Source organism: Silurus aristotelis (genome assembly GCF_946808225.1).
Source record: "Silurus aristotelis genome assembly, chromosome: 3".
Taxonomy (NCBI): domain Eukaryota; kingdom Metazoa; phylum Chordata; class Actinopteri; order Siluriformes; family Siluridae; genus Silurus; species Silurus aristotelis.
Window position 1 is genome coordinate 18,051,727 of NC_139576.1, and position 23,301 is coordinate 18,075,027.

Sequence of the window (23,301 nt, forward strand, 5' to 3'; positions counted from 1 at the left end):
TGAGGCGCGAAACATGAAAGGTGGGATGGACACGGAAGACTCTGGGAAGGCAGAGGCGGACGGCCGCAGGATTGAGTACCTTGGATATAGGAAAAGGTCCAATAAAACGAGGGGCCAGTTTCCTGCATGCGACCCTCAGTGGCAGGTCCTTGGTAGAGAGCCAAACCCTCTGGCCGGGGCGGTAAACGGGTGGTGGTCGGCGTCTGCGGTTGGCCCAGCGGGCATAGCAGCGGGAAGACCTGAGAAGAGCCACCCGGGTCTTCCTCCAGGTACGGCGGCAGCGCCTGACCAAAGCACCGGCTGAGGGTACTGAGGACTCAAATTCCTGAGATGAAAAAATGGGCGGGTGATAGCCATAAGCTGCTTGGAACGGGGAGAGACTGGTGGCTAAGGACGGCAGAGTATTATGGGCATATTCGGCCAATATCAATTGCAAAGCCCAGGAAGCGTTGTCGTCCGAAGGGCTGTCTCCAGGTCCTGGTTTAACCTTTCAGCTTGCCCGTTGGTCTGCGGGTGAAACCCGGAGGACAAGCTGACCAAGATACCCAGGAGGCGGCAGAACTCCTTCCAAAAATTGGCAGTGAACTGCGGACCCCGATCAAAGACGATATTACTAGATAGACCATGGAGCCAGAACACGTGCTGCAGCAGAAGCTGGGCGGTTTCTTTCGCTGAGGGCAGCTTAGGGAGTGGTATGAAATGAGCCATCTTAGAAAAACGATCTATCACAGAAAGAATGGTGGTATGGCCAGCAGAGGGAGGCAGACCGGTAACAAAGTCAAGGGCTATATGGGACCATCGGCTGTGTGGAACGGGAAGCGGGCGGAGGAGACCCGCCGGGGGGCTTCTGGAGCTCTTGTGCTGGGCGCAAACAGGACAGGCGGCCACAAACTGACGAATGTCTTCCCTAATAGTGGGCCACCAAAAACGTTGCCGCAGAAGGGCCAAGGTGCGAGGTTGGCGTGAGAACAAGGCACACGGATGGAGGCGGTTGTCGGTGGCACCTCTCTGAGACAGAATGGCCCCCACACCCTTGTCCGAGGCATCAACCTCCACAACAAATTGCCGGCATGGATCAGGCAGGGTAAGAACAGGTGCAGACGTGAACCGGGTCTTGAGCTCCAGAAAGGCCTGTTCCGCTTCGGAATTCCAGATGAATGGCTGATGAGTAGAGGTGAGTCGGTGTAGTGGCGCGGTGCGGTGTAGTGGCGCAGTGGTGCTGAAACCGTGGATAAACTTGCGGTAAAAATTAGCAAAACCAAGGAACTTTTGCAGTTGCTTGCGAATCTCCAGTTCGGGCCACTCCTCTACGGCGCGGATCCGGGCCGGATTCATCTGAACACTCCCTGCCGACAAGATGAAGCCCAGAAAAGACGTGCTGGACACATGGAATTCACATTTCTCTGCCTTCACATACAACTGGCTCTGAAGTAGATGGGTGAGCACAGTGCGCACATGGCAGCGGTGTTCCTCCAGGGAGCGGGAGTAGATCAGAATGTCGTCCAGGTAGACAAACACAAACCGATGGAGCATGTCCCGAAGAACGTCATTGACCAGGGCCTGGAAAACAGCAGGGGCGTTAGTGAGCCCAAACGGCATGACCAGGTACTCATAATGGCCTGCTGGGGTGTTAAAGGCTGTCTTCCATTCAGCGACATAAAGCGACGCCCAGATCATGGTACTCCGCAGGGACAGAGCTGAGGTCGGAGGAGCATTCCCCACCAGAACGATTAGGAGTCCGGGGTATCGAGGAGAGGCAGCTGGCATGACACGAAATCCCCCACTCCAACACCCGGCCACTGGTCCAGTCCAGGCGAGGGTTGTGCCTCTGCAACCACGGGAACCTGAACATAGCCGGCGCTCGCGGTGATGGGATGATGAGGAACGATAACCATTCGGAAGAGGTTTGGACTCAACGCCCAGTTGACGAGCGAGCTCTTCGTCCAAAAACTCGGCGTCCGCCCCGGAGTCAACAAATACCGCCAATTCACGACTGTGGCCCTGGACATCGACCCGAACCTTGAGCAACGGCCTAGAGGGGGCTGGGAGTCCTTGGCCCGGCGTTGAACGTGGGGCCAACGCCGGGCCAAGGACTCCCAGCCTTGGAGAGCCCTCTCTTTTGCTAGACAGGTGTCGGCCATGTGTCCCGCCTTGCCACAATACAAACAGAGTCCCTGAGAGCGACGCCTCTCCTTTTCACTAGTGGAGAGGTGGCGGCGGCCAATCTCCATGGGTTGCGGAGGCAGACTGGACGAGGTACTGAAGCGAGATGGGTCGGAGGAAAAGACGGGCTGGCAGGATCCATGGAACCCCCCGTCCGAACGGAATTCCCTCATCCGTTGGTCGATTCGGGTGGCCAGGCTGATCAGGGAGTCCAGATCCTCTGGAAGATCCCTGGCCGCGAGCTCATTCTTTATCTCCGCGTTAAGCCCCCTTAGAAAGACGTCGTAAAGCGCCGTGGAATCCCACTCACTCTCGGCCGCGGCGGTGCGGAAATCCGTGGCGTATTCAGCGACAGATCGCCCGTCTTGAAAGGTCGGGAACAACGACCGGGCAGCGTCCTGCTGGGGGGTGGCTGAGTCGAAGATCTTGCGTAGCTCCTCAGAGAATGCGCGATAAGAGGCACAAACAGAAGAACGACGTTTCCACTCTGCCGTGGCCCACCGTTTGGCCTTACCCGAAAGCAGGGAGATCACATAGGCCACCTTGGTGAGTTCATCCGGAAAAGAAGAAGGCTGAAGCTGAAAAGTTATTTCGCAGCTCAACAGGAACGGACGGCACTCCCCTGGTTGTCCTGCGAAGCGCTCGGGAGTCGGCAGATGAACCCCACACCTAGGTGCTGTTGGCGGGACGGGCGCCGGGGCGGCTGACGCGGCGGCATGAGCAGTGGGGTTCTCCGAAACAGACGCCTTGGGCTACAGGGGCTAGGTTGCGCTGGAGAGCCAGTTCACGAATTGCGCTTGCCAGTTCCTGTATCTGCTGGTGATGAGAGGTGGTGAGCTGCACCAAAGAGGAGAGCTGAGACTGCACATCGTCCGCTGGGTCCATGTCTGGCCAAAATGTACTGTCAGTGGTGCAAAAGTAGGACCCAAATGCAGGACGCGGCAATAAAGCAAAACAGAAGTCTTTAATGCAAAAATTATCAAGAAAGCACACAAAGACAAAATGTCCAAAAACTTATGGTCCTCAGGGTAAGGTAATTCACACAAGAACACACAAGAGCAAAGTGTCCAAAAACGTATGGTCCCCTGTGTAAAGTAATCCACATAAAAGCAAGGTGTCCGAAAACTTATGATCCCCTGTGTAAAGTAATCCACAAAAACAGGGTCAAAACTTACAGTCCTCCAGGTGAAATAGTCCACCGAAAAAGCACACATAAACAGAGAGAACAAAAAAAAAAAAAAACACGACCGCTAGGCGAGCAAAACCCCAGAAAATAGAGTCAATGTCAACACCTTACAGTCTCCAATCTCCTTCAGGTTGCATCTCCTACATAGAACAAAGCCACCTATGTGCACCTTCCTCCACTCTTATATGTCACCCTATGCTTGTCATTCTTCTTAAAATAAGTATTCACCACTGCCATTTCCATCCTTTCAGCAAAATCTACCACGATCTGTCCTTCTACATTCCTCTCCTTATGGCCATACCTACCCATCACCTCCTCATCACCTCTGTTCCCTTCACCAACATGCCTATTAAAGTCTGCCCCACTTACAAATCTTTCTTTCCTAGGTACACTCTTCACCACTTCATCTAACTAACTCCAGAATTATTTTTTCTCCTCCATCTCACAACCCACTTGTAAAGCATAAGCACTGTTGACATTTATCATCACCCCTTCAATTTCCAGCGTCACATTCATCAATCTATCAGAAACTCTCCTCACCTCCACTACACTCTACTGTACTCTTACTCTGTCTAAATCACCTCTACACAACTTTCTCCACTCCATCATATCAGCTACCTTTCTCCCTTTTCCAGTCATGGTACCAACATTTACCAACCCTAACCTTCACTCTCCTACACTTCTCCTTTTTCTGCTGTCTCTGTAGACATCTTCCTCCTCTCCTTCTCCTTCCGCAATAGCCCAAATTCCACCGGTACCGTTTGACAACAATACCTGTGCCGGTCGTTGGTAACCTGGGCTGCAACCGATCCGGTATGAAATTCTGGTTTGTGATCCGCATATTTGATTTGGCAAATGTTTTACGCTGGAACCCCTTCCTAACGCAACTCTGTCCTTTTTTTCAGGCCTGGAACCTCTACCTCTGGTGCCCATATGGGGAGGGTTACAGATTGTTGTGTAAAAATTTAATGAGTAAAAGTAAAAAGTTGTCTGAAAAATAAAGAGTGAAGTAAAGTTCTGGTATCAGTACTTTTCTTCACTATTTATTTTTCGAAAAAAAATTTTTACTTTCACTTATAACATTTTCACACAAATATCTGTACTTTCTACTTCTTACATTTTCAAACCAAGCTTGTTACTTTAAATTTGAATCTATTAAATTGGTGAAATGTCAATGTTTTTTCTTCTCATTTCGCACTGTTTTCAGCCCATCAACATATTTCCTGTAATTGTGCTGCTTTTTGAATCTACCACTGGTGTATCATTTCTTGGCTTTTACACACCACAGACATAGACTAGTTAACGAAGCGAACAACGAGCTAGACTTTGCCTAACGTCATGTTGCAGATAGACAAAAAAGACTATTGTTTTCTTGTTCATACTGGCGCTCTCTGTTCTTCAATTGCTGTGGGTGATTTCAGGAAAAAGTATTCGCTCCTTGGAAATAGATGGGGTTCCAATTTCATGTCATGTAACTCACCTCAGCCCTGACCCCAGCTTCTGAGCAAGCTGGGATATGCAAAGAACGACTTTCACTGTGCTGTAATGTATATGTGACAAATAAAGGCTATTCTACTGTGATTGATCTTTGTTCTGCCTCTTTCAGTGTCCCTTTGGCCTCAGAAACGCAGCCGCCTTTCGCATTCACCTATAGGGTACGTCCATACACCTAGACCCATCTTTCTCAGGGCTTTGTTGACTTCCCAGCCATATTCTCTGCTGTAATGCACAGAACTTTGCCCTATACCCACCTGCCAGAAATAACCTGCATCCTTCAATAAGCAGATGACATCCTTGTTACAGGACTGACTGAGCAGGACTGCCGCATGATAAAGTTTTGCGTAGTGCTCAGGGGCGTAGATTACACGGGGGATGCAGGGGATATGTCCCACGCACTTTTAAAAAAAAGTAAATTCTTTTTTAGTTTTAATGGAGCAATGTATATAAATGCAGAGTGATTTAAAATTCAAAGAGACAAGTCTATACGGGCGTTTCTTCAACTAGGTCCACTTTTAGCCTTGTGAAGTTGAACAAAAAAAACTTGATCAAAAGTTAGGTAACACATTCCCATAAGTTTAAATAATTTCTCTAGTTTTAAGGTCTGTTAGAGGACAAACATGGATTACAAGAGAAACTGTTAATATTTTACATTTTTTCCGACCTGCAATGAACAAATGTCATTTCCACCATTTCTCAATATAAAGCTGCTATTAAAAAATAGAATAACTTATGCCACTCAAGAATTGTCTAAGATCATTTTTGTAACTAGTTTTACCAGTTTTTCCACAATGTACATTAATTATATTAATAAGATAAATTAACTGCCCTAAGGATCAAATGCTGAACTGTACACCTGTCACACTCTGAAATTTAATATTAGATTGGGTAAGAGTTTATTTCGAAAATAAATAACTTGAATATTTATACTAAGTAGAGCACAATATCATAAACTGAGGATAAATATTTAATGTGTGATGAGAACTTTTTAAATATTAAAAAAAAATGTGTGTGGTGATGGAAATGACAGGGTGGTGGTGGAAATGACAGGGTGTGGTGGAAATGACAATGAATGTAACATGAATGTAGAGAAACAGTAGATATATTTATTAGAAAAATACTTAACTCATAACAGTCATTAAACAAACTCAGCACTACACTAAAACAGGTGTTGTTGATGTATAAAACTGATTTGTCTCACAGATGAACGGTTACAGTGCATACTGTAAAAAACTGACACAACTGATGGCCAGGGAAAATACAAGTAATAAAAGATGCATAAAAAATTCAACAATGTGAGATAATTATGAGGTTAATGTTCTGAAATGTTCTTATTGGTCTCCTAAATAAACACTCATCTTCTGTAAAAAGTAACTGTAAAGAACACCTTAAACTGTAACATTTAAACAGAGATGTGGAATGTGGAAAAGTTTGAGCATCTTGAATGTGTGAATGTATGTATGTTTGCATGTGTGTGTGAGAGAGAGAACGTTTGCTCATGTGCGCATGTGTGTGTGTGCGTATGTGTGTGATGTGATTTGAGGCCACATCTAATTAAGTGTTTCACATATTTCTTCCCAAACAGACAATAATTTCCTTGTGACTTTTGGTCACTGGTACAGGCTCAGGGATTGGGCCTATGATATTCTTGGTTTGGTACCAGATTATGTCATCCCTTAGAGGCCAGAAAAAACGATTGAGACCAACACGGCTCATGGTTTTAACCAGAGCACCACTGTAGACATCAGTATCCTGTATGATGCCAGGATAAATATCTCCATCATTCTTCACAGCACAACACTGACCAACGTGTCCCTCGTTCAAGTCCACAATATGCCGCAGACCTATTTGAGGTGTGTCAGGATGCGATGTACTGGTTGAGGGAGAAGCTTCGTCCCAATGCTGGAACATGACTGTTTCTGGATTGAAACATTTGCAGAGCAAAAGCAACTGAGGATTCTCCATGACATTTGTCTTGGGCTAGCAGAGGTTATCTGAAAGGAGAGGAAAAACTGTTAAGGCATGAACTTAGTTCATGTAAAATTATTTGTTTGAGACGACTGTGGACTGTCAACCATTACCTGATGAATCTTCATTGTGCCACGGATTGTTTGTAGCTCGGATGGCACATGAATGTCCATACACTCAATTTCCTCTGGCTCATCATAGAAGAGCTCTGTGGCAGACTTTTGCTGTTGAAGCTCCTCAAAGAGCACCCGAGCATTTGGTATGTCCTTCCCTCTAGCTATGATGTCATCAGCTCTTCTTTTCACTGCTGCTCCTATCCCATCAGCATGGCCTTTTCCATGGCCAGCCTCCAGAAAGTTCCAAGTGAGTTTCTTCCAGCCCATCTGATATGGAATGTTGGTGAAGAAGTAGAAATTCTTTTTGGAGCGGTATTGGGTGGTCGGCCCATCACTGACCACATGTAGCACTGAAGCAGTGGGGTATTGATCCTTCAGGAAAGTGAGGACTTTTGATAGATGTGCCCAAATAGCACAGGGGTCATGACGAAAAGAGGAGCTGATTGAGCAGAATGAAATCACACTGTTTTTGGTGTAGGCCACACCAGTGTGAAGTGAGGCCTGTTTATGCGAATCACCAAAATGTACAGCTTGGATTTCACTGCTGTACTTGCAGAGAAAATTCTCTGCAAAGTCAATATGGAGGACAACCTCATCTTCACTCAGATTCTCTTTTAAACCACGAAGAGCAGCATATTGGTGTCTGATGTTATAGACATGTTTGCCAAGTTTTTCTTTTAGTCCTAAGCGAAAGTCCTCAAGCAAAGTATGCAAAGTACCTGTAACCTTCTCTTTAACTGTTAAATGGACTGAGAATTGTTTTTCACTACCATCTTTCTTTTTCTTCAGTCTCTCCTCAGCTTTTCCCTTCCTCATACCAAAATGTTTGGGTCCCAGGGTCAAAGGATGAGATTTCAAATTCTTTGGCTTCACAAACGGTACATTCCCTGTACATACATTGCTTGGTATAGTTTGGCGAACAGCACAGGGATACAATCAGATCTTCAATGTTGCTGCTTTTAATGACTTTATGATAAAGCAGCTTGTCCGCCATACTCTGCAGATTGGCATGTGTCTTGCAGAGGCAAGTGTCTCTATCCTTAACTGTGGGCTTTACAATCCACAATCTGTCTCTTACAGAACTCACTGTTTTTTGATGAAATTTTTGAAATTTTTTATGTCAGGATACTCCTTTCTAAACTTCTTATGGAGTTTTTCCAGAGGCTCATTCAGAAATCTTTTCTGTCTTTTTGTCTTTTTCTTGGTCACAGTGTCCTTCTTTCCAGTTGATGCTCTGCTATTCTCATCTCTTTCTAAGAATTGTTTAATTTTTTCTTCTGTGGCTGGGCTAATGCTGTTCTTTTGTTTCTTCCGTGTGTAAGTAAATGCTGTTGTCCTTTTTTCGTTACTTCTCATTCTTCTGGGTGAAAAGCCAAATTCCCTTTGGGCCATTTTCAGTAGTCGATACTTCTTAAGGACTTTTTCTGCCATTATTTTGGAAATGATGTGTTTGTCCCTGTCTGAGTGGAGATTTTTATATCTGTCTCTCAATTCAGTGACCAGAGTGTTGTAAAAAACTAAAATTCTTCGTAGAGTGCTACTTGCTGTTACCATTTGCCGTTTGGATTTTGTATTTGGAGAGTCAGCCTGCCTCATTTTTTTCCTCATATACCGCTGGCGGTATTTCTGTGCCTTTCGCAAAGCTTTCTCAAGCTTGGTGATACTCTCATACAGTGCTGCATGCACTTTTTGTTGGTTTCTTGGTACCCTTTTCCTTCAACTCTGATTTTGGGATTGAGATTAGGCAGAAGGTGGTGTGGGGGTCAGGTCAACATCCTGTTCTGGCTGCAAGACAACATCAGGAGAGTGTGGCGGTGTGGTGGTGGAAAGGTAGGCCTGCATTGTGAGGGTTTTTTTAATCTCCTCTCGTCTATTTCTTTGATTGATTCCCCATTGTTTCCTTTGTTTGCGTTACTCCCGCTTTGACAGATCTGCAATTGCTTTTACTACTCCTTTTTCCTTTTTCCTCAGGTATCTCTCCCTGTCTCTTTTAAGTCTCTCTTCAAATTTTATAGGGTCAGCTTTTATTTTGTCCCTATAGACCTGTGACCTTGCTTTTGTTGTCTTAGGTGGCATCTTTAAAATAAATAAAAAAGAAATCAATTAATATAAAAGTAATATAATTTAGAAATAAAATATTATAATATAAATATAAAAAGTATTGTAATATATTATAATATAAAAAGTATTACACAAATTTACTCTCACAATCCATATCAATTGTACTTTTTAACCATAAATGTCATTTCCACCACATGCTGTCTTTTCCACCACAGAGGGCAGTGTGGTGGAAATGACTGTGGTGGAAATGACATTTCTGTAGTTTTTTGTGAAAAAATGGAAGATAGCTTCACTGATTAGCTTTGAATTAATACTTAGCATGTGATGTATGCAAAATACGCTTATTTAACTTAAAATGTTTAGCTTTTTAAAAACACCCTTGAAGGTACAGCATGTTTGGAAATGACGTAGAATAAATATATTAACTGGTCTAGCAATATTTACCTTGATTTTTCTTCATTTGTTGTTGATGAAAATTTAAAATTCCCTTCAAGTCCATCATGTGCTCTGATGTCCCTGAATGTTTCCATAGACAAAACCTAAACAATCTTTCACACAAACTTTTTAAAGGGACATAACAGCATTACCAATACTGTGTGACAGCTATATTTTGCAGAGGTGGGAGTAAGTCACTAAATGCAAGTCTCAAGTCAAGTCCAAGTCTTAACATTGCAAGTCAAAGTCAAGTCATTCTGTTGTAAGGGTCAAGTCAAGTCAAGTCATACTCTTTGTCAAGTCAAATCAAGTCAAGTTGCAACTTCAAGTGTCATCAAGTCATACCAAGTCGCACACATATTTGTTTGACACATTTTTTAACTCAGGGACTTTTATTACTTATTTAGACACAGAGGGCTGATGATGGGTTACAAACATAAATAAATTAACTTGTGTGTAATAAAATATCGTTAAGAAGCACTTTAAATGCTCTAAAATAAAAATAAATTAAATGAACAAGTAAACAAGAATTAATAAAACTTTTCCCATCTTGTGCTAGCCCTACATATAGTTATTTTGCTGTGATGTCCCCTATGAAAGTGTAAACAAAAAAAAACATTCAACATTTCAATTTAATCCAATTAAGCCAACATGAACACGCTTATAAAAAAACTAAGAACATATATCTGGGAATTTCATATTATTGTACGTTTTTTAGACAGTAGAATGTGCTGATGTTCCCTTCTCAGGAGGAGTCAGAACTACAGCTGTTAAACTTGAACATTTCTATCTATGAATACCCTGATGTATCTGTGTAAACATAGAGTGAACAGTCACATGCCCCCATCTCAACATATAGTAATAATAATACAGTGGAACCCCGTTGTACGAGCATAATTCGTGCTTGAAAATTGCTCGTGTGTCCATTTGCTCGTATGTTCAAACTAATTTTCCCACAGGAATGAATGTAAAAGTGATTTAATCCGTTCCGAGATGTCATTCGGTCACTTATTTCTGCCTATTTTTAAAAACAAATACACCGCAAATTACCGTAACATAAACATAATTTAACACTTACTCATGTGGTAGTGGTTAATTGCGAGTGTGAGACGCACAAAACGCTCGTAACCTCCTCGGTTTCCATGGTCATTAGGGCCCAAGCACCGAGGAGCAGGACAGAATGGCCTGCACCAAAGGTGCGAAGCCCTATTGTTTTCCTTAGAATTTATTATTTTATTTATTTTTTTTTATTTTTTTTTTACACACATTGGCCAATTGGGGTCCCTTACCATGCTCGAAAACTCTTGAAATTTGGCACACACGTCAAAATCGTTTGTCACTAGGCCGGGGCAAAGGCTGCAACACGGGTGTGGCAGGGGGGCTCTGTAGCGCCCCCTGTAATGCAAAAACATGTAGCATGAGGCGACAAATTTATGGTGAATTCGGAGAACAGGAAGTGTTTAATATCTAAAGCAAAAAATGTCTTATTCAGACCATACGCGGTGGGTATGTTCGGCCAAGGATTCCGATTGCATCAATGTGCCTATTGTGAATCTCGGACATAGCGCCACCAACAGGCGCCAGGAAGTGTGTCAATCACAAAAGGTGGATTTTTTTTAACAGTTGCATGTGGTGAACTTTTAAATACTCCTCCCAGGATATGTGGTCAACATGATGCTGAGACATTGTAGATGATAAATTGCGAGGGATTCTTTTTGATATCTCGAACGCTGTTCCCATGGCAATGCGTCAAACTTTACTTTTATTTCAGGCATATTTAAGCTCTTGGCATGCACTTTGGGTGCCTTAACATGCTCGAAAACACCGGAAATTTGGCACAGACGTCAAAGTCGTCTGCCATTAGGACCGGTCAGGGGCTGGAACATAAGCGTGGCAATAGGGCTCTGTAGCGCCCCCTGTAATGCAAAAACAAATATTGGTGCACAGATCGGGCAAACATGTACGCACATGCATGAGACTTGGTAGGCATATAGATCTCTTTGACCCGAACAACTTTCACAATCAAACCTATTAGCTCTGCCCAACAGGAAGTCGGCTATGTTGGGTTGTTATATAAGTGCATGCGGTGAACTTTTAAATACTCCAACTAGGGAATTCATGCGATTAACATCAAACGTGGTGAACATGATGCCGAGACATTGCCCTTGCTAAATTGCGAAGGGATTTTTGATATCTCGAACAGTGCTGCCATGGCGATGCGACAAATTTATGGTGAATTCAGGGAAACAGGAAGTGTCTAATATCTAAAGCAAAAAATGTCTTATTCGGATGACACGTGTGTATGTTCGGCCAAGGATTTTGATCGCATCGATGTGCCTATTGTCAATCTCGGACATAGCACCACCAACAGGCGCCAGGAAGTGTGTCAGTCACAAAAGGTGGATTTTTTGACAGTTGTATGTGGTGAACTTTTAAATACTCCTCACCAGGATATTCATGCGATTGACACCAAACGTGGTCAACATGATGGCGAGACATTGTAGATGATAAACTGCGAAGGGATTTTTCGATCTCGAACGCTGTTCCCATGGCAACGCGTCAAACTTTACTTTTATTTTGCATATTTAAGGCTTGTGGCGTGCTTAGATTAACTTGAAATTTGACACATACATCACATTTATCGGCTGTTAAGTGTGGACAAAAAGTTCAGACAAAGGTGTGTCTTTTAAGTGGCTCACTAGCGCCCCCGTTTGTCTAAAATGTGGGGTTTCTTTTACCTACAGTCCCCAAATGAGTTAGTAACAACATAAAATAGTCCACTGATATTTACCCACTTGATGCACTTGCCCACTGTGCATTGTTTTTTGGGAGGCACCGATACACAAATGTGCGAGGGCCCGCCATCGCTGCTTGCAGCTATATTTCTATTTACTTTCGTTTTCACAGCACCATCACTGATTTTCTTGGGAGACATTTTTCAAGATTTCTAGTGAAATAAAAATATAAAACTAAAAAAAGTTACTGTGGGAGAGCGTATGAATACGGGAGCCACTTTTATTTGTTTTTTGTTTTTTTGTGTCGGTCTACTTAGTGCCCCACGCAGCACGTCTCTGACACACTCTGACACACACACACACACACACACACACACACACACACGCTCTCCTCCTTAAATGCACCCTCCAATCACTTGAACTAAGCGTCATCAACTAAGCGACTGATGCGACCCTCCGCCGAAAACGGGGAACCGGCAGCGTGAGTTTGCTCGTGCAACGGGGTTTCACTGTAGCTATAAGTGTAAAGTACTCTGTCATCTCATCAGACACCAAACAATGGGTTGCATACTCAAAGTAGAATATCAATATCAGAAAAAAAAAATCTTACTGTACAAGAGAGGCAGTGGTTTTTAAAAGGTGATGAACCCAACATTGTTTGTTCTGTTAAGAGTTATCCACAAACTATTATTATTGATTATGTTACTCTAGGGCTTTTCATTAATTTTCTAATATCTTTAATAATGTAAAAAAAATAAAACAATGAATCACTTATCTTGTCACTGCAGATATTACACACAGCCGTTCTTTTCTTGGCCGTGTACGCGTAATCTCTAAACCCAAACTTTATTATCCTCGGGGCTGGGGCTGGTGTTGTTGTTGTGGTGTCCATGTTGTTTTGTCCGCGGAGGGATCTGCTGTTTTGGCAGTCTAGCGGTTTACGCATGCGAAAGAGTAGATTGGGTTCGCCGACTTATTGGAAAATATATAGTTCATTCTTAAATATATTAAAAAATCACAATAATTTAAAGAAATTATTTCCACAAGTCATTTCAAGTAAATAGGCACAAGTCCGAGTCAAGTCTAAAGTCACAAGGAGCAAGTCTAAAGTCAAGTCGAGTCTTTTCAGAGATCTAGTCAAGTAAGTCTCAAGTCCAGAAAATTGTGACTCAAGTCAAGTCATATGACTCGAGTCTCCCACCTCTGATATTTTGTATAAAAAGTAATATTGACATTAGTCTCAGATTAATTACTATAATGTATTTTAATTATTTTACTAGTGTTTAATTCAGGTACATTAATAGTTACCAGATAAGTCATATTTTTAAACTGTATTTATATTGTTGAAGTTTAAAAGTCTGGGTGTGCGACAAGGAGAAAACAGTGATTTTGGCACCTATAAGGAGGTTGGAAAGTATGAAAAAATCATAATAGAAAGGTAGTACATTTTTTTTAAAGGTGTTTTTATTGATAGTGTGACAAAGAAAAAATAATTTGTGAAAAATGATATGTATTTTTTAAAATATGATCAAAGAACATAAAAGTGCCCATAGTCTAAGAATCACCCATACATGACGTTCACGTATCCATGGCAATCAGTCACTCACTTGTTACGTCATCATCACACGCTCTAGTACTGTAGCTCGAGTCGCATCCGCGGTCCCGCGCGCCATCCAACATTCGGTTGCGATGAGCTCAAAGCGGCAAAAAACGCTTCACTCCTTTTTTACAAAAAAGTCAAGCAGTGTAAGTTGGCATATGGTATCCGAATTGTGTTGCACAATGTTTAGTAGCTCTGCCTGTTGCTCTTGTTAAATAATTAGCAAGTTTTAAAGGATTTAAAGGATTATGAGGATAAATAGCTGCTTGGACAAATGTTCACTTTTTATATGTTCGCTTTAACACGGTGTAAAAAGCTACTACTTTCAAACAAACCAGCCAGGAAGCTTAAAAAAAGTGACACTAAATGTTTATTTCATCTCATTGTATAATTGATATCGGGTCTTGACATGTTTGTCAGTTGAGTTCAATACATATTTTCTTTCAATAGTTTGTTTCGAATTACTTGTTTTATTCCTGAAACATGGACTGTAGAATAGAACAAAATAAAGTATTATTTGAATGTGCAAGTATCCATTACTGTGTGCCATGTACTGTGCATACACAAAATACAATTTCATTCATTCATTGTCTCCCGCTTATCCGTAATTCGGGTCGCGGGGGCAGCAGTCTAAGCAGGCCCCCGCCTTCGACTGCTGCCCAATCCTCACAGCACCGTCCCTTACGGTCCCTCCTGCAGGTGGTGAGCCCACGGGAAGCAAAATACAATTTGAAATATGTAAACAATATACTCTTACTACCATTATACGGACATCTTTGTACTTTATACTCAAAAAGGTACACATTACTACCTTAGAGTACCAATGTGTACCTTAATGTACAACTATAAATTTTTGGGGTAAATAAGGTACAAAGATGTCCTTTTAAGTGTGACCGGTTGAATGTCTTTAAAATGAAGACAAATAGACATGCATAAATAATTTGTGCATTTTAAATCCGAAGACACGCCCACTGCTGTGGAGTTGCGCTTTGACATTGAGCACACCTGTGCCACGTAATTATTTCGGCGTTTTTGTGGCTTTATAAAAAGCACAGTTGAGCGGGGCACATTGATTCCTTTCTTATCTGTAGGCTGGGTGGCTAGAAAAGGGAGGTGTGCATACACGCAGGTAGCATAAAGTGATAATAGTTTAACCCCGTTTGTGAGGTGCGGCCAAAGAGCGTTAGCCGCTGTTTCTTACCTGTTTCGTATATGCTTTTACACACTGTTTTATAACCCCGAATTAGCTTGTTGGGTTACAGTTTAGACTAAGCGGACGTCGCAGTTGTAAACCGCTGTATTACTGAGTGTTTTAAAAGATTATTCTGCGCAACGGTTCTGTGCTATGTTTGAGTAAGGACTTGGATAGTTATCTCTTGCGCAGGTGTATTAAATTAACAGGCTTGGTATTTTGCTCCGTGAGCCGTTTGGACGCTTTTTAAATATTAATCGGGAGTTAATTGTTTTTCTCTTTTTAACGTGTGTATAAGTGTATGTACCATTTACATAACTATTTCCACATGTAACTATCTGATGAGCTGTGATTCTTGAGACTTAAACAGAAGGGGAGATTGATTGTGTGTTTTGGGTTAATTTTTTGTTTATTCTTGTTTTTAAGAATTATGCATTGATTTGCTGTGTGCTCTGTCCCTTCTGTTACAAAGAGGATGTAATCTAGTCTCTCCGATTGTGGGTAAATAACTGGTAAGCTGTAAATGGTATTAAAATATTTTTAGGCATTCTTTTGTTTAATAAATTTGTACTATTCTTGGAAAGTCACGTCTCTGTCTTTAATCCCTTCCGAACCAGCAGGGTCCTTCATATTTTTGTAACTTTTTTTGGTTTAATTATTCTTTTGGGTTTAATCTATTTTCCTGGGTGAATAAATAACCCAGGTGGCGTAGTCGGTTCCTTTTTTTATTTGTAATACCTTTTTAACCAAGGGTTACATAAGGGTACTGTCCCAGTGGCAAGCTGTTGTATTTATTCCTTTCTTTGTTTTATAATCATATATAATTATAAAGCAAAAAAAAAAAATTATGATTAAAAAATAAAACCTGTCAATCACACAAGGGATAACTGAAAAAAAAAAAAAACAGGTAACACTAGACGTTTTGTCCCCCCCCCACTTTTGAAATGATTGCTACACCCCTGGTATTGCTATTGATTACGAAGCTCCTCCATCACATCTCATTCTGTGGACTCATGAAATGATTGACTGGATTACGGACCTTTGAAGAAGTAGATGCCGAACTCGCAAACATCCCGAACCATCTAGAGACGTACCAGTGCCATTTGGATCGCGCTACATGTGTGGAGTTTGACATTGGACCTCCTGGAGTGTTTAAAGGCTCTGGCATGGAGAAGCTGATGCTGGATCTGTGATGATCACAAAGGCTGAGCTTATAAAACTAGGAGCTACTAACCATATAGACTGTATAAGACTGCAGAAAGAACATCACTTATAATCTTATACTCCAGTAATCATGTTAGTTCTCACTCTCCAGTGTTCTGTATTGTTGAAAGATTTATGATCAAACTCTTGATGTCACCCAAATGAGGATGGGTTCCCCTTTTGAGTCTGGTTCCTCTCAAGGTTTCTTTCTCATAACATCTAAGGGAGTTTTTCCTTGCCACAGTCGCCACGGCGTGCTCATCAGGGACAAACACACACCATTCACCTTCACTGTTGATTTGTGTAAAGCTGCTTTGAGACAATGTATGTTGTGAAAAGCGCTATACAAATAAACTTGACTTGACTTGACTTGAAAGGATGCATTAGGAAGAGCATCCAGCATAAAACATGTGCAAATCAAATATGTGGATCATGAACCAGAATTTCATACTGGATCGGTCGGGGCCCGGGTTACCAACGACCGCCACAAGTATTGTTAGCCAACAGGGTACCAGTGGAAATTTGGCTACTGTTGGCCAAAGGAGAGAAGACGTCAACAGAGACAGCAAAGAAAAAAGTGTAGGAGAGTGGAGGTTAGAGTGGGCACTTTAAATGTTGGTATGACTGGTAAAGGGAGAGAGGTAGCTGATATGATGGAGCAGAGAAGATAGACATGTTGTGTGACTAAGGCCTGGAACATTGGTGGTGGGTTTAAACTGTTCTATCATGGTGTGGATGGAAAGAAATGGGAAATGGTGTAGGTGTGATCCTGCTGGAAAAGTACAGTAAGAGTGTAGTAGAGGTGAAGAGAGTTTCTGATAGAGTGATGTGAAGCTGAAAGTTGAAGAGGTGATAATAAATGTAATAAGTGCCTATGCTCCTCAAGTGAGTTGTGAGATAGAGAAGAAAAAATAATTCTGGAGTGAGTAAGATGAAGTGGAGAAGAGAGTACCTAGGAAAGAAAGATTTGTGAGTGGGGCAGACTTTAATGCTCATGATGGTGAAGGAAACAGTGGTGATGAGGAGGTGGTGGGTAGGTATGGTCATAAGAAGAGGAATGTGGTGATGGTGGTAGATGGATAGATGGTGGTAGATTTTGCTGAAAGGATGGAAATGGCAGTGGTAAATGCTTATTTTAAGAAGAATGACGAGCATGGGGTGACATAAGAGTGGAGGAAGGTGCACATAGGTGGACATGTTCTATGTAGGAGATGCAACCTGAAAGAGATTGGAGACTGTAAGGTTTTGACATGTAGGATGTTTTGGAGACAAGGTGAGGGGGGCACGATTGAGATGGTTTAGACATGTGCAGAGGAGGGACATGGGGTATATCGGTAGGAGAATGCTGAATATGGAGCCGCCAGGGAGGAGGAAAAGAGAAAGGTCAATGAGGAGGTTTATGAATGTGGTGAGGGAAGACATGCGGGTTTGTTGGTTTGATAGAGGCAGATATAGAGGACAGAGAGGTATGGAGATAGATGATCCACTGTGGGAATTAACAAAGTATAAATACTTTGTTACTGTACTTAAGTAAATTTTTCTGGTATCAGGTACTTCTAACTTATTACTAAATTATTATTTCAGACAATTTTTTACTTTCACTCTTTACATTTTTCTGTTTGGATTTCTGTTTGACCATTTTTATAATAAATATAAATAAATGTATAAGAAGCGACATTAAAACATTCAACTCAACACAGGTTTATTCACAATGTCCTTTCTTTACTCAGATATATTAAAAAAATCTCACAATTCTGAGAGAAAAAATCAGTATTGAGAGTTTGTATCACGCAATTCTGAGAAAGAAAGTTCAAAAATTGCAATAACCTTTTTTTTATTATTCAGAAATGGGCTTCCATAGGAAAAGGAAGTAACATCAACAAAAAACTAAAATAAAATTTGAATGAATGTGCTCTGGAGGCCTGGAGAGGAATAGTCAGAGTCGGGTATTACCATGGGAGTCCTCTAGTGATGCTGGAAAAGTATCCATGATATAAACAGTGGTGGGCCGTCAGGGCCAGCAAGGCCTTTCCTGCTGGCCCAAACACTATCAAAAGCACTGACCTACATTTACAACCAAAATTCTAATATTTGTTCCATGACATTGAAATAATTTATTCCTAACAGTTTATTCTCCTAATTTCATAGTGTTTCTCTTGGCTGCACTGCTTACAGTACATGCACTATGTGGATGTTAGATTTTTTGTCCAATTAGATTTCAGCCTCTATGTGCTGCCATGTCAATCTAATCTAGCCAGTGCTTTCACAATCAGTAGTGCTGGCCAGTGTATTTTGTAGCAATGGGTCTGTTTCTTTAACCAATCGGATTTTAAATTCGCCTCACAGGCTCAGCATTTTTTTGTCCTCTGAATGGTTGGTCAGAGTGAAACTGTTACAGCCAAGTTCGACTAGCAAAACACATCTGTAGCGATCTGCACACATTAATACATTTAGACAAACTAGACATCATGAGGAGAGGTCAGCCAACCCCGAAGCTAGCTAGCTTGTCTCAGTCCGGGAACGGGTTTGTTTGCCACTTCCAGACCAGTGCCTACAAGCAGTACCACTGGCTCACAGCCTCTGAGGAGAGTTGCAAATCATGAGTATGCATCTCTGGTAAGTAGGTTGTATTTGATTTAAATTTTTAATGTTTTTCTCATGTTATTAGACAAATATTGATTCTGAACTGCTCCAGATGATGTACATGGCATGGTTGTGCTTGTAGTGTAGAGGTTTGGAGCTTGCTTAAGTAAAATGGTATTCACCCTCCATATGTGAAATGCCTCTCTCTCTGTAATGCCACGCGTTGTTATATTGCGTTTTTGTTTAGTACTGATGGTTTCTATAATTGCGACGTGATAGTGGTGGTATTAAGAGGTGGATTAAGTCGGGTAAGTCCCCACTGAAGGCACAGGTACCAAATGCACGGCCTGCCACTGGATATAAATGATAAACCAAATAAAATTTGTGATTTGCAAAATGTAAATAAAATATGCAAATAATCCAATGATTTGCTAATCTCATAAAACAATATTTTCTTTACAACAGAACAAAAAAAAACATATCAAATCTTTAAACTGTGGAAATTTACCATTTTCAGGAAAAAATATAGGTAATTTAGAATTTAATTGCCACAGTAGGATTAAAAATTTTGGGGTTGGGGAAAAGTAAGTGTTACTAAAAAGAAACGTATCCAGGAATATTCTGCAAATATTAGGTTAATTGGCAACAGGCCAGTAACATGACTGGATATTAAAAAAAAGAGTATGTTAGAAGAAAAGTTGGGCAGAGATTCTCCAATCTGCAAAAAATATTTGTCTACAAATTGTGGAACAATTTTAGTTCCCAACATAAATTGCAAAAAATGTAAATATCTCATCAACTACAGTACATAATATCATGATAAGTATCTAGAGAAATCTCTTTCAGACTAAAGAAGAGGGAGACTATCCAGCTTGTTATCAGCACTCAGTTCAAAAGCCTGCTTCTCTAATAGTTTGGGGGTACAATATTGCCTATGGAATGGACAGTTTGAACATCTGTAAGGGCATTATAAATGCTGAAAGGTATATACAGGTTTTAACAACATATTCTTTCATCCAAAAGATGTTTTTTCAGGGAAGACCCTGCATATTTCAGCAAGACAATGCCTTCAGTCCACTTAAAATAAAAGGAGCTGCTTAATGACAGAGTTGTTCTCTTTCAAACATCCGTTCGGTATCTCACTATGGGAATCGCCTCGGGCGTGACCAATCCTGGAAGCATCAATCACACCACGTCTGTCGGCTGACAGACCAATCACGAAAGTGATGCGGGAGTCCCGCCTCCCTATAGACACCGTTGCTGGCGGTCCCTGCCTTATTCTCGTTCTCTTTCCCGTGAAGATCCTATTAGGAAGCTATCCTCAGCAGATCCTCTAGGGGGTGGTCGCTTAACTGTTCACAGACAGGCCGTTAAGGTACGTCTCCGAGCGCGGCTGCTTTCTTGAGGAGAATATTCACTGTCAAAGTGGTTATTTCCTTCTGCTGTTTCTTTCTTTCTTTTCACATCGCGTCAAGCAAATAGTGAAATATCGTTCGAGACCCGTTTCGAGAAGCACGTCGTGGTAATCTCGTCTTTTCCTTTTTTTCCGGTGATTGCACCTCCGTTATGGTGACTGCGAGTTCATCCGGGTGCACGGTGGGGAAAGTTTCATCTCAACTGTGTGCATGCGGGTCTACGATCCCAGCAAAAGACTCTCATTCCGTGTGCTTGGGAGGTCGGCATGCTCAAACCGTGCTCGCTAACCCCCGAGTGCTGCCCGCCCTGCGCTCTTTACCAGTCAAGGGTTCAGGAGCGGCACATACGAGTCGCGGCCGCAAATAAAGGGGACCCATGTCTCTGCTACCCGCAGAGAGGGACGAGGCTGCTTTACAAGCACAGTACAGCTGGGGAGAGTTGATGGACGAGGTTTCTCCTGTCCTTCCTTCACTCTTCGAATCAAACTCTCTACTCGATAACAAGGGTGAGGAAGAGGGAGATGATGAGGTCGCTTATTTTTTGGAGGAAGATTTGGAGGACGATGAGGAGGATGCTATCCTCCCTCCTGATCTTCTCTCCAGGCCTGGAAGTGCTACGGGCCCTTCCCCTATGCCAGGTGAGCTGGACCTTGTGGAGGTGTGTAGGAGAGCAGCCAAAAAACTCTCCATCGAATGGCCATCTCAGCAGGTGCATCCCGACGCTGAGAGGGATTTATATGATAGGAAAAGGCTGCCATCGCGCACTTCCCCAGTTAAGCAGCTGATTCCTGCTGTACCGACGTGTGTCACGGAAATGCGTTATGCAAGAGAAAGGGCAGGATGTTCCATGTTCGTTGAACAATATTAAAGATTTGTTCTGTGCATCCAGGCCGTAGGCCGAAGGCACAGATGTGTGTAAAAAAGGAGAAAGTGAAAAAATCCACACACACAATAAAATAACTCGAATCAGAGTTGCAACCCCCGGCTCCGCCGCCAGATGGTGCCACCGCGCCGTCTGTGAGCGAGAGCCGCAGAGGCCCGCTCTCTGCTTGCGCGGAGAGTTGTGTGTGGATTTTTTCACTTTCTCCAGAACCTAAACAGATTTGCCCTCTGCAGTCGACCAAATCACGCTGCTGAAAAGCGGTGGTCTCACGGCAAATTGAAGGCGATATCCACAATACAGCACGGATATCGCCTTCAATTTGCCGTGAGACCACCGCTTTTCAACGGCGTGATTTGGTCGACTGCAGAGGGTGAATCTGCTCAGGTTTTGGAGGACGAAATAACCTCCTTACTAAGCAAAGGGGTAATTCAATCGGTGCTGCGAGAGGACAGCCAGCTCGGCTTTTATTCCCGGTACTTTGTCATTCCCAAAAAAGGGGGGGTCTCCGTCCCATTTTGGATTTATGGAACCTCAACAAGCACCTCAGAAAGTACAAGTTCAAAATGCTCACATTGAAAGCTTTGTACAGTGTTATTCGTCCCAGAGACTGGTTTACATCAGTGGATCTGAAGGACGCGTATTTCCACGCTTTGCCTATGAATATTTGGCACAGCCTACGAATATTTGGCGGGTCCGTTCGGGCTAGCTCTAGCTCCGCGGGTCTTTACCAAATTTGTCGACGCTGCACTGTCTCCGTTGAGAACGGCGGGTCTAAGAGTGTCAGCGTATTCGGACGATCTCCTCCTCTGCGCTCTGTCACGGCAGCAAGCGGAGGTGGATACGAGTGTGCTTCTGTCTCACCTGACCGGCTTAGGTTTCAGAATAAACGAGACAAAAAGCTGCTTGGTGTCCACACAGGAAATAATATACCTGGGTCTCAGGCTGAACTCAGGAAGACCTATATCAGGCTTTTCTATCGGAAGAGCGCATTAGGTCGATTCGCAGTTGTCTCTCTCTTTTCCAGGGAGGAAAAAAAGTTTCATTCAGACTCTGTCTACGCCTGCTGGGGCTGATGGAAGCCATTGTCTGTCATACTGTTGGAACTGTTGCAAATGAGAGATTTTCAGTGCTGAGTGACGGCGCAGCGCTTATGTCCGAAGCGCCACCTCAATCGCACGGTGATGGTGACATCGCTGTGCTTACTCGCTCTCCATCACAGGAGAGATCGCGTTTTTCTCGGATCGGGAACCCCGCTGGGGGGTTGTTTCCCTGAGAAAAGTAGTGACAATGGATGCGTCACTCACAGGTTGGGGTGCGGTGTGCGAAGGCAGGATAGCGAAAGGGAAATGGCCCGTTTCGCTTCGGTGCGCACACATAAACTTTCTGGAGCTGTTAACGGTGTTTCTAGCTTTAAAACATCTCGTGCAGTTTCTTCGGAGTCACCACGTATTAGTCAGATCAGACAACACGATGGCGGTGGCGTACATAAATCGCCAGGGCGGAGCGCACTCTCCTCGACTTCACTGTCTAGCACGAGATCTCATGGTGTGGGGCATGGAGAATTTCCTGTCGCTGCGAGCGACTCATGTGCCGGGAGTGATGAATGCGGGGGCAGATCTCTTGTCCAGGGGAAATCCCCTGTACTGGGAGTGGTCTCTCCATCCTCAGGTGGTGAACCTGTTATAGGAGAGATTCGGCCGGGCCGCCGTAGATCTCTTCGCCTTGCACAAAAACACTCATTGCCCCCTGTTCTTTTCTCTGGCGAGAAGCGGTGCACCTATGCGTGTGGATGCGTTAGCCCACCCGTGGCCAAACGTTCTGCTTTACGCATTTCCCCCACTAAGTTTGATCGTGCCGACTCTAAAAAGAGTAAGAGACGGCGGTCACTCTGTAATACTAATCGCTCCAAACTGACCAGGGAAAGTGTGGCTGACGGAAATATTCCAACTCCTGCACGATCGACCCTGGCCTCTCCCGTTGCGCAGGGATCTCCTCTCGCAAGTGCGCCGCAGAGTAGCTCTCTGGGCCTGGCCTGTGAGAGGATGAATCTCAGTGTCACTGGTTTGCCTCCGAGGGTGATTGAAACGATTCAGAATGCGAGAGCTGCTTCGACGTGCTCTGCATATGATAGGAAATGGAGTGTGTTTGAATTATGGTGTGCTCAGAGACATATTATCACTTTTCACTGTTCTGTGGCAGATGTGTTGTGCTTTTTGCAAGCACTTTTGGATAAGGGCAGGGCGTTTTCAACTGTTTAGGTTTAT

General features: G+C 43.1%; 1 protein-coding gene and 1 long non-coding RNA gene across 2 annotated transcripts; both read right to left on the bottom strand.

Moving 5' to 3' along the window:
- Positions 1–6,690: 6,690 nt before the first annotated feature.
- Positions 6,691–7,746, bottom strand: LOC310723589 (uncharacterized protein; the record flags this gene model as incomplete). The annotated part of the gene is made up of 2 exons (XM_083536852.1): positions 6,691–6,840; positions 6,928–7,746. The coding sequence occupies 2 exons, from the start codon at positions 7,744–7,746 to the stop codon at positions 6,691–6,693; spliced, it is 969 nt and encodes a 322-aa protein (XP_083392978.1).
- A 4,568-nt stretch (positions 7,747–12,314) lies between these two features.
- On the bottom strand, positions 12,315–12,652 carry LOC310723441. Its single transcript, XR_014532688.1, has 2 exons — positions 12,529–12,652; positions 12,315–12,495 (listed from the first exon to the last, which is right to left on the bottom strand). It is a non-coding gene; the product is annotated as an uncharacterized lncRNA (long non-coding RNA).
- Positions 12,653–23,301: the final 10,649 nt, after the last annotated feature.